Here is an 11,587-nt window from a genome sequence, read left to right on the forward strand (position 1 = left end):
TGTAGCCTGGCCAGTTGTCCAGTCCTTCACATCCTTCACGCTCACACCTGCGGTCCTTTCAGAGTGAACAATAACCTACTGTAACTAACATTTTTGAACCTTGAAAGGAAACTGGAAAAAAACACACACTGATGATTTTCTGGATGTAAGGTTAAAGCAGTTAGTGATCTGTCTGTGGTCTGTAGTCGGTGCTCTCTGAACCCTAGAACACCATGAACCACCAACGACAACTTCATTATGTTTATTATTTAACTGTAGAAACGAAGCCAGAAATTACCAATGGGGATTCAACCTGTAACCTTCTCACTGTAAGGCAGAAGCGCAAACCAATCTACCATCACTTGCCCGTGCTTCAAGTTATTTAGAAATAAAATGAACAAGACTCATAAAAATTATGAATGAGCAACGGTCTGTTTGCTTTAACCATGGACAAAAACAGCAACACACCCAGAGTGAACAATGTGTGTGTGGACCAAGACAACACAGTCCAAGTCAGTGTTTGTCTATAAAGAGTGTGTGAGTGTGTTAGTGTGACAACTGGGCAGTTCATGTGATCTGATCTGCGTCAGAGCCCTTTATAACCTGCCCTGTCAAAAGGACATCGTCTTCCCTTTTACGTAATTATTGTTTGATTTATTGTTAATGTTACACAGACGACACACCTTGGAGCCCTGCATCTCAGAAAGGTTTGTTTGGCTTCAACTCCGGGGAAAGGTCCTGGAATCTCAGGAACAGGATTTGGGGTCATTGCTTCTTTTGTGTTCTTGCAGATTCTTTTCCTGCTGCTTAGAAACACGGGATGTTTTACTCACTGCACATGCCTCGTAACCACAGCTGGTTCCTTCACTGACTGTACAGTCTGAGAGCAGCCCAGAAATACAATGTGAAAGACAATGTGAACTTAAGCCCAATTGACCCAGAGCAGCTAATTAGCTTCTGTTGTCTCGATTAAAACAACTTTAACAATAACTTGTACCAGCCTCAGCCCTGGGCAAAATATTAGCACAACGACGTCTTTATGGTTTACTTTAGATGTGAGTTCTGTTTGGGCTAGCATTAAGCTATTTTTGGTTGAAGGTTTGTGAAGTTTTTTGTGAACCTTTTTGGATATATACTGTATATACTGTATACGTATACTGAATGTATTTGCTTTTTTTGGCCAACATTTTTTTTTCTAGAACTGTATTGGTTTTTATAACATTTTGAGATAACTTTATGTTTTGTTTTTTCTGTTTTCCTTTTGTGCTAGCTTTGTGCTATCATGTAGCCTTTTAAATTTATCCTAGAAAATTACATTTTTGGCAAAATTATATCATATATTAAATATAACTGTTTGCACTAAGCTTTTGCTATTTCATGTCATACCATATTGATATTTCTGCTCATTTCCAACAAAATATTTTATGTAAGTCAATTTCTATGCTAGCTTTACACCGTTGTGCCATGTTTGTTAGATTACTTGTTTAGATTGTTGTGTTTTTGTTTTGTGTATATGCCTCAACCAATTTCTGATGTTTAGCTCTGGTGTTTGCTTTTTGAGAATTTAAATTTAACCTGATAATAAGGCATCACATACTCCCTCACAACACTAAACAAATATTTCCATAGCTAACCCTAAAACCTACCGACTGTATCCTTATTTAGCAACATATACTTAAGCATTGTCTTTTAATTGCAGCCAATTAAGCAATTATCATATTGACAGAGCAGCAGTGGGGCCTGTTTATCACTTAACCTCTGCTGAGGACAGTGTTTCATCAGTGGTTTCACATGGATTAATCCATGTGGGTGGAGCGTGTCCGCTAACCAGCTGGTGTCCAGAGCCTGTCCAATTTGTACCAAACTGAGAATGATTGATTAAAGTCTCAGTCTGAAACATAACATACTTCCCCAGTGTCTTAGTTTTGGTTTTTATTTAAGGTAATGTGAACTAAAGTTCCCCTCCACCCCCGTGAATTGAAATACTATTGAGAACCTGATAACATTTATATTTTTTATCTGTACAAACCACTGTATGAGTTGCTGCCACCTAGTGACTGGAGGTTGTTATCATTCAAGCATTACAGCAGTGGTACACTGATGTCCAGTGTGCCATACTCCATTAGAAGCCCCTCATGCCCCCCCGGCACCTCACCGCGCCCCTCCTACCTTTCTACTCGATGTGGGCCTGTGTCCAGGGTGTAACCCGGTCCTCACCTGTTGACTGCTGGGTCCTACAGGTCCAACTCCAGGTCACTTCTGTGGAGACCACACACATTCTCAGGCCACTGTGCACAAATACATTTTTAACTCGACCATTTGTCTTTGACTTCTTCCCTTCTAATATGCAAAAGAGTCAGTGCGCCCTCTTGTGGCAGTAAACTGGAATTGCAGGACCGTGTTGAACACCCACTCGTTGTTGAGTAAAGTGTGAGTGCGTGTGGACGTGGGTGTGATCAGGGTGTGAACGCAGGTGACACATTAATGAGGGGCTAAAGCTCTTGCAGGATAGAAAAGCAGAGCAGGCAGGAACAGGCAAAGATCAGACACTGAGATTCAACTGGAACAGGATGACTGCTGAGAAGACGAGTCTGAGAGAGGGATTCCTGGTGAAGAGGGTAAGAAAACGTTAAACATGAGAGTGAAAATGTTTTGTTTTTAAAAAAATGAAAGGTGTTTTTAAATATTTACATTTGTTCCAAGGGTCATTTTGTTCACAACTGGAAGGCACGTTGGTTTGTCCTGCTGCCAGAAAAACTGCTCTATTATAAATATGAAGGAAGTAAAAGAGACTCGTGTCAGAGAGGGAAGNNNCTGCTGAAGGACTGTGTTCTGACTTGTCCTTTTCTGGAGTATGAAAATCGACCGGTGAGTTGTTTTTTTTTTTTCATTTCTCTTTTGACAATACACAGGTACTTAGGGGTGAGATCATTCTTGTCATGTTTTACACTGTAGATGTATTTGTAGTTATGCTGTATGTGTATGTGGTGTATGTATATACTGTATTTTTATGGAGAAAAAAATACATTAATAATAATAATAATAATAATAATTTTCATTACACCTTGCTCGGTTCAACCTCATCCCATCCCTTAAAGTCTCTTCTTAATACTTGATTACATCTTTTATTGTGTAGAGGTTAGCAGGCCTGCCTAGGAAGCATAGTCTTGGGTTCGATTCCCAGAGAAATCACATGCTTGGCGCTTGCCAGGGGCATCTTGTTAACACAGGAATTTCCCAAATATGGGTTCAATAAAGTTCAGATTTTTATTATTATTATTATCTCATCTGTTGGTTTTTTTCATTCAAATTTCAAATATTTGCTGTTGTTTTTTTTTCATTCAAATTTCAAATATTTGTATCTCATTCCACGTTGCTTTTGAGATTGGTCTAATCTCACTAAATATCTGCTTCTTTAAATATGACATTGTATGAATTTGATAAAGTAAGTGAATGAAGCAGTGATCTGTGGATGCAGATCACGTTCTCCTCAGTGTTTACCTGTGTTTAGATTTTAATTGTTGGAAACCAGAGTGAAGGCCAAGCCTTGTTTTTTTATTAGACTATAAATACATGGCCTCAGGCTGATGTTTTGTCAGGACGTGATTTCTGTTATCGACCAAGCAAAGGGAAACAAGATCTTTTTGTGTCTCTGTGTCTCTGTGTCTCTGTGTCCCCCACGTCCTGAAAAATACCCACACCCTGGTTTGTACTGTGTTTTTAACAGTTGGTATTGAAGCTGAGGACGGCCAATGGAGTTGATCATTTCCTGGAAGCTTGTTCTAGAGAGGAGAGAGACGAATGGGCCGCTGACATCACAGCTGCCGCAGACGAGCTGAAGACACATGCTGGAGCAAAGACTGAGATCCAGCAGCAGGAAGCTGTAGTTTCACAGTTGAACAACATAAACCTCAGGTAAACTCTCACCTCAGCCACAGGATTTACAGGACTAGCCCATGAATCCCACAGTGGCTTCATGAGTCTTTATGTTTATGGCAGTCTAATCTAATCTTCCTCACCACCTGATTTCCTCCCTCTTTGTTGAAGCAAAGTGTTGGACTCCATGTATGACGTTCACAAAGGAATAAAGATGGGCAGCCATATGGAGCAGGGCAGCACCTACAGCAACTGCTTCTCAGGTCAGTCTATGAAACAACAGCCTCTTCCACAAGGTCCAGTGTTGGTTAGATGTAGAATGCTGGATATAAATAAATTCTAAAAGGATAAAACTAAACTTTCAGTCTTTACCATACCTTTCATCTGTGTTTTGTGGGCCAGATTAGAAAGTCCAGTGGGCCATATCTGGCCCATGGGCCATAGTTTACACAAGTCTGATTTTTCAGGAAACGTTTGGCTAATTGTTGTTATTATTACACTTATAACATGGCTTGGTGATTAATGCATGTGTTCTGTTAACTGTGTGCTGTGTCCCGCTCAGGTTCAGCGGTGGTGGACTGGCTGGTCTTCATGCAGCTGGCTCTGAACCGTGCCGAGGCTGTGACTCTGGCCACTGCTCTGCTGGAGGAGGGTCTGCTACGGACTGTTGGTCAGAGGAGCCACGAGGCTCTGAGAACGGCAGGACTCACCGATCAGTTCATGGACGACTCCACGGCACTGTACGCCTTTGTAAGTACCTTCACCTCTAATATCACAGATCTTCATAATCACTTTACATTACATTACCCTCACAATCATCTTATGATCCAATTACAACCTTTGCTATGAATGACATAATTAAAGACTGATTTTAATGGGCAGGTGTGAATAGATGGGTGTTTAATCCAAAATCATTTTGCCCCAGTCTGACAGCATGAAGAAAAGAGGCAGTGTGAAGGCAGAAACCTCACTGTCGGCAGTGGAGCTGAGTGGACAAGTGATAAAGACAGGATATCTACTCAAACAGGTGAACACACTGCTTTATTTTCTCTTTTAAAAAAATGCTGAGTTTTATATGTGCCCTATATAAACTGCCATGCACCAAAACGTAGTTCTAAATTAGGTCATTCTCGGAATAACCTCCAGAGCAGCTTTCTAAAAAGGTGTGTGTCATCAGCATAGATGTGATTGGAGCAGCTTTCTAAAAAAGTGTGTGTCATCAGCATAGATGTGATTGTTGACATTTTTTTTCTGTTTGTTGTTGTTTTGTTTTACCTTGATCTGTATTCGGGGATCAAGTAAATATTGAACAGAAAGTCATGGCTCTAGAATGGGTCCCTGAGGAACTCCACAGGTGATCATTTACTTAGGTTCTTAAATACAAAACAAAACCTTTGTTAGATGTTAGATGAGAAAATTAATTAAAATTCAAAAGAAATCAAAGCCTCAAAGTGTTTTTCTTCTTCCTCTCATCCTCGTGGTTTTGGTTTTTTTTTTTGTTATTACTTTGTCAATATTATATCTGTTTGTTGGTCAGTTGGATTTGTTGGACGAGGTGAAATCTGAGTTTCAAATGTCAAACCTGAGTGTTCTAACATACAGGGACACAGACGGAAGAACTGGAAGGTGCGGCTGTTTGTTCTGCGTTCAGAGCCTGATTTCCTTCACTATTACGATCCCACGCGGGTGAGTGTTCAGATTGGGCAGTTTTAATTATGACTGTTTGTTTGTGTTGTGTTTATGCCTTTCTCGTGGTAGCCATAATTGTCAGTTATCCCAGCCCCACTGAGTCATTCTGACCCACTTCCTGTCTTGTCCTCTGTCACAGGATGACATCAACCCAGTTGGTGGTTTCTCACTTCGAGGTTGTCTGGTGTCGTCTCTGAATGATAACGGAGTTCCTTCAGGTGAGTCACCGTCTCTGACCTCAGACAATCCCACCTTCATAAACACACATCACTAACAATCAGTCTGCTCCCTTCAGGCATGGCTTAGGAAAAACTCAAGTTGTTATTATTGTTATTATGAGGTAAAGGAAGTCAAGATAGATAGATAGATACCAGTAGCCCATTATTAGTTTATCATCACAGAAGCTGTTTTTAAAAACAATCTTCTTATTTTTGTCATTTCTTTAAACTGATTTTCCTCTCAGGAGTGTTTCTGTGTTTGTGATTTTTTACATTTAAACCCAAACTTTAATATTCTGTGCTCAGGTGTGAAAGGAAACATCCAAGGAAACCTGTTTAAGATCATCACTCAGTCCAACACACACTACTTCATTCAGGCTCCCAGTCTCCAGGAGAAGATGGACTGGATCGAAGCGATCAGACAACAGACGTAACGGACATTTAACTTATTTTTTATTTTTTAATTTATGATGCGGAAAAAACAGCTAAATTTACACATTCTGTGAATGGACTGTTTCAAGAAACATTTGCAGCATCAGTTTTGTCTTTTGTATGAACAAAGACATATTTAGATATGTCTAAATACTGTGCACATAAATATATGTGCATATGTATACATATACTATATATACATACACACATATATATTATAAATAGAGGGTACTTTTATAGTATGAGGTAGAATTATGTATGGGATAATTGCTGCTAGAAATTATGCCTATAGTATTTCAGAAATACTTTTTTTTTTTATATTTTCAATATCACCTTTCTTATATATATATATATATATATATTCCTCTCTAATTTAGTAACATAGTAACAGTACTTATTTCATATGTTTAAATACAATACTTTCTATAATATATATATTTTAAACCAGGGGTGTCAAACTCAACTTCACTGTGGGCCAAACTTAATATTTGTTGAAAAATGTACTGCAATTGTTCCATTTTCCTTTTCTCCAGATATGGAATGTTGATTTTTTTTTTTCATATGGAAACAAACTTTAGTTTTGCATAAACATTAAATCTGTAACAAACCAAAGAAATTAAATTTGAAATAAGACACAGATCAGTAGTGATTGTTTCTTATTATGCCTCTCTCTATCTGTAGCCTATGTATGTGCTATAACATAACACATAACTGCCAGTATACAGTGGCTATATAATGGTGGGCCAACTCTAGTACACATTTGATATGATCTCGTGGGACTAATATAATTACAATGCGGGCCAAGTGTGGCCCCCAGGCCTGAGTTTGCCACGTGTGCATGTCTTATGTTGCCTTTGTACAGAGATCCTGGCTGTAGTATTACTGTGTGGTTTTGATACCTCTGTCTTGGAAACATACAGTCTGATCACAGGCTGAAGTACAGGTATGAACAAGTATTTGCTGCGGTGGTATTTTTGTTCACCGTCATCCTCTGTGTAGGCTGCTGACGCCCAGTGCTGCCGTCACACACCAGCACTTCACCTTCATGAGACGGTTAAAGACTGTAACAACGTACACTGTGACAAATAACAACCACAATGTATTTATTGCAATGATGCAAAGTCAAGTTATTTTTGTTATTTGCCGCCAGCCTGTGATAGGAGGATCAAAAGTGGCTCTAAAACGGAGCCTTGAGGAACATCACAGGTGATTATAACAAAAAACAAACCTGAATATCAAAGTGTAAAGAATTTTAGAACTTTTCATAATACAGCCTTCTTCCAAAATAATTGTCAAAAACATCTGCACCAAAGGTATGAGGCCCACTTTGATTCTGCATCCAGCAGCTAGAACCTGGATGTTATTGTTTTTCTCAGAACTGATCCCTAAGCTTTAGCTTTGATAGAAGCTTGGTTTCAGCTTGGTTTGATTTGAACAGACATTCATTCATATTTTAAAAAAAATATCCATTGCATCTTTAGAACAAATAAGTTTATTAACAAAAAGCGAGACAAATCTTGTTATGTCTTTACCTTTTGTGAAATTGAAGGTAAAATTAAGAATTAAGAGTTAAAAACACTGTGTCACAAACATGCTATAATGTCGTCTACATGAACACAAGTTAACACCATCATGTTCTTGTTCAATAGTCGGTCACAGAATCACAGGTGAGCTGAAACATTAGTCTTCATGCAGGCTCTCGTAAACAGAAGTGCTTCCAGACAAATTCAGAGCACAGCCGCCGCTGCAGCGCCGCAATTCCTGCAGGGATGCAGCACTTTTGTGCAAAAACTTGTCAAGGTTAGTTTGTGTAGCTTAATTCACATTGGTTAACGGTGATTAAATCACATTCATCAGTTAAATTTAGGATTTTAACTTTGAGTCAGTTACCCTCTCGAAGTCCTCAGACAGATAATATAGTGAAGACTGTTTGAGTCAGTTACCCTCTTGAAGTCCTCAGACAGATAATATAGTGAAGGCACTTTGTCTTAACACGTGATTACGAGGCAGGTTTGAACTTGGAAATTGAAACACAACATCCATCCATCCATCCATCATGAGGCTAAATCTATCAGTCAAGAAGCAGGCCTTTACTCCTGCCATGGTCGATGTAAACTCTCTCAGGATGTTCTCTCGTTCCTCCTCTGTGGCTATGCCACCTTGGTGAGCTGTAGATCTCCAATGACTCTTAAGGCTGTGAGGGAGGCGAGAGGAAGGAGGCGGTGGGTGAAGCCACACAGCGGCTGGCCGTCCACCAGGATACGAAACTGCTGGTGCTCACAGACAATCTCCATCTGACAGTCACAGGAAAACAGAGACAGTGAACAGAAATACTTCATTTTAAGGAAATGGCATCGGCGTAACTCTTTCAAGCTGTGTTTATCAAACTTTTCATACAAGATCCACTTCTGCAACATGACGGACCATCATGACCAGCACACAGTTTAGTTCATATTATCTGTACAAACCACTGTATAAGCCTGAGATTAATTAAATTAGCTGCAATGCTGCCATCTAGTGACTTTCAGTTTAATATACAGCCGTTTATCCCCAAAACTATTTTTAGGGCACACATCATTTGGCAAAACCCAGGTATTGCGTTATCGGGTTTTCATTATCTGAGGAAAAACAGATAACGATTCTTACAGATATTACATAATATGCTAATATAATATAATATGCGATAATATTGGTCGCCGGATATTATCGGACATCCCTAAAAATAACCCATTTACACAGAGCATAAGAGATGTAAATACTATCTACGTGATTTTGACAGGTGAAAAAAACATTGGATAACGCTGTATTATATAGCAATCTTTTATTTAAATATCATCAGAAAGGCCTTTGTTGGTCATGACCCAACTTTGCGACGTCACCTACAATCAGGAGATCAAGGCTGTATTCAGAATCACATTCTTCTGAGATTTACTGAGGTCCTTGATGTACCTTGAAAGGTTCTCCAGCTGTGAATGGAAAAAACGAGAGGGTGTTTTCACCCTGACCCCACTTTCCATCCAGACGGGCATTTCTTTGGATGGCTTTGTCCGTGAAGGTGACCTTCAGGTGGAGACCAACATCTGCCTCAGTTTCCTCCTCCTGAGGTTTACGGGACACAGTCACCTCAATGCTGAAAGAAAACACAGAGACAGAAATTAAATATTGTTTTGTTCTTGATTTTCTGGACAATAAAAATTGTATAGGTTCTCATCATGTCTCTACCGTTCTAAATAGTACATTTTTTATTTAAAAAATAAAAATAATTACACTTCATGTTTGTTAATTATGCTCTTGTGTAACCACTTTATGTTTGTTAATTATGCTCTTGTGTAACTTTAATACATATAATTGCCAACTAAAAATAACCTAATGATGTCATCAGCTCAAGAATTTTCAGATTTCATTTGATTTACATTTTTCCCACGACCCTCTTGAGAATAACCTAGTTTTAGTTAAACCTTGAGCGACATGTTTCCTCACAGCACTGACTCACTGACTGACTGGTATTTGATAACAAACACAGGCTCAAAGTTCAGCTGTGTTTTTCTGTGTTTTTTTTCTTTTTTTACTGTTAGTGTCAAAATGTCAGAATAGACCCAAGAATAAATTAACAGACAAAAGCTTCAGAAATAAAAATAGCAAAAATTCAGCAAATGGATGTTAAAGGTAACATAGAAAAAACAATGACATACTTATAACAGTTGAACAAAATATTCAAATATGAGTAAAATCACAAATCATGTTGTACATAATATGTTAAAGTTAGCTGGAAACATAAAATGCAGCACTTGTTTAAAGAAAATTAAAAGCCAGCCCAACATATGTATAGAAAATAGAATTTGCAAACATATCTTGTTATATTAAAAAGAATAACATTTAGAAAATGTTATAATCATCCTGAGGTTTTCCAAAAGATATTTTGATGTTCACTTTTTAAAATAGCTACGTAGCGATGACTAAAACTTTCCAAAACATTGGATCAAATTCTGAAGTGTTGATAATCCCAAATGACCTTGAGATGTTTTTCAAAATCAAAAAATCAAAATGTGTTTAGAAACATATGCAAAAAACAAACGAAAAAAAACTCTCCAGGTCCAATAATATAATAATATAACCAACCACTGGTACCAGGGCTGGACTTTGGACCTGTCTGCTGCAAATTAATGTGTGGGATTAGCATTTGGCAAGAGAAAAAACCATTTGTTAGTGTGTTTGTCTGACTAACCTCTTGGGTTTTTGGTTAATAATTCCCATCACCACTAGTTTCATTGAAGGCCTGAGTCCACCTTTTATCTCTCCGGTGTACTCGCCCTGTGAAACAATAAAGACGTAAGGTGATCAGTGATGATCCAGGCTCCGGGCCTGCAGACCTGCAGACCTGCAGTCTGGTTTCTGACCAGGACCAGACTGTTTAAACCCTGTCCCTCCTCATCATTACTCAGTCTGAGCTGCAGCTTAAACACCGCTGTGAACAATAGCTTTATTCACTCAGTGACTCAGCTGCACTCACTGAAGCTTTTGGGGCTGATTACCCACCGTGCTGGAGAAACGAAATCACAAAGAGCTCAGACTCTTTGACAGAAACATTCAGCGCATGCAGAGTTGACAAATCACATTAAAATCATCTACATACATCCTTCTCTTTGTGGTCCTTTTCCTCCATCCCACTCAGGGCGTGATGCAGCGAGCACATTCTGAGCTGTGATGCTGCCAGCTGAGCACCGATGCTTCACTGTGCCTACAGTCGGAAACCCCGCCTATTCCACGTTACCAGGGAAACAGTCAGGCTCACAATGTGGCTGTGGTGAAGGTGAGAGACGAGGGAGAATAAATAGGTGAAGGGTGATGCTGATGGTGCTGCTGGGGATGGTGGGGGGTCCAGAACAGCCTGAATAGACTGCTCTGGCTCATTGTTATTCAGAAATGGAAATGGAAAATATAAACAAAATGTATTATTATTATTATTGTTGTTGTTGTTGTTATTATTATTATTATTATTATTATTATTATTATTATTATTATTATTATTATTATTATTATTACTGTTCTTGTCTTTATTGTTAAAATTTCTTCTAATGTAAGATTAATGTTTTAATAAGAACTAATTTGGAATTTGGCCAAACCTAAATGTAAAGGTGTTTCTAGAGACCCTGAGGGTCCCAGGCAAGAGGGACCATGGAGCCTTCCCACCGGCTGACCTTGGGCCATCTCTCGGGGCCCCTCGTTGGCCCTCCTACATGCCATTATCATTGTACTATTTCTTTTTTGAGGTTTTCTTGAGGGGTGGTGGTGGAAGGGGGTTTCCTCATTAAAATGTGTTTTTAACTTATTTCTATATTTTTAAAGGCAATGCTATGCATACCTTCAGAGAAAAAAAGAGAAACAATATATAA

At 38.8% G+C, this 11,587-nt stretch overlaps 2 protein-coding genes across 2 annotated transcripts; one reads left to right on the plus strand and one right to left on the minus strand.

Annotated features, from left to right (window-relative positions):
* Positions 1–2,312: 2,312 nt before the first annotated feature.
* Positions 2,313–6,708, plus strand: plek2 (pleckstrin 2). Its single transcript, XM_008313514.2, has 9 exons — positions 2,313–2,597; positions 2,683–2,847; positions 3,707–3,894; positions 4,027–4,118; positions 4,418–4,605; positions 4,781–4,882; positions 5,458–5,541; positions 5,684–5,762; positions 6,069–6,708. The coding sequence occupies exons 1-9, from the start codon at positions 2,550–2,552 to the stop codon at positions 6,194–6,196; spliced, it is 1,074 nt and encodes a 357-aa protein (XP_008311736.1). The 5' UTR covers positions 2,313–2,549; the 3' UTR covers positions 6,197–6,708.
* A 1,412-nt stretch (positions 6,709–8,120) lies between these two features.
* Positions 8,121–10,978, minus strand: LOC103381255 (galectin-related protein B). The gene is made up of 4 exons (XM_008313523.3): positions 10,828–10,978; positions 10,420–10,505; positions 9,144–9,324; positions 8,121–8,488 (listed from the first exon to the last, which is right to left on the minus strand). The coding sequence occupies exons 1-4, from the start codon at positions 10,885–10,887 to the stop codon at positions 8,345–8,347; spliced, it is 471 nt and encodes a 156-aa protein (XP_008311745.1). The 5' UTR covers positions 10,888–10,978; the 3' UTR covers positions 8,121–8,344.
* Positions 10,979–11,587: the final 609 nt, after the last annotated feature.

The sequence above is a fragment of the Cynoglossus semilaevis genome, chromosome 1 (genome assembly GCF_000523025.1).
Source record: "Cynoglossus semilaevis isolate Cse_v1.0 chromosome 1, Cse_v1.0, whole genome shotgun sequence".
Classification (NCBI taxonomy): domain Eukaryota; kingdom Metazoa; phylum Chordata; class Actinopteri; order Pleuronectiformes; family Cynoglossidae; genus Cynoglossus; species Cynoglossus semilaevis.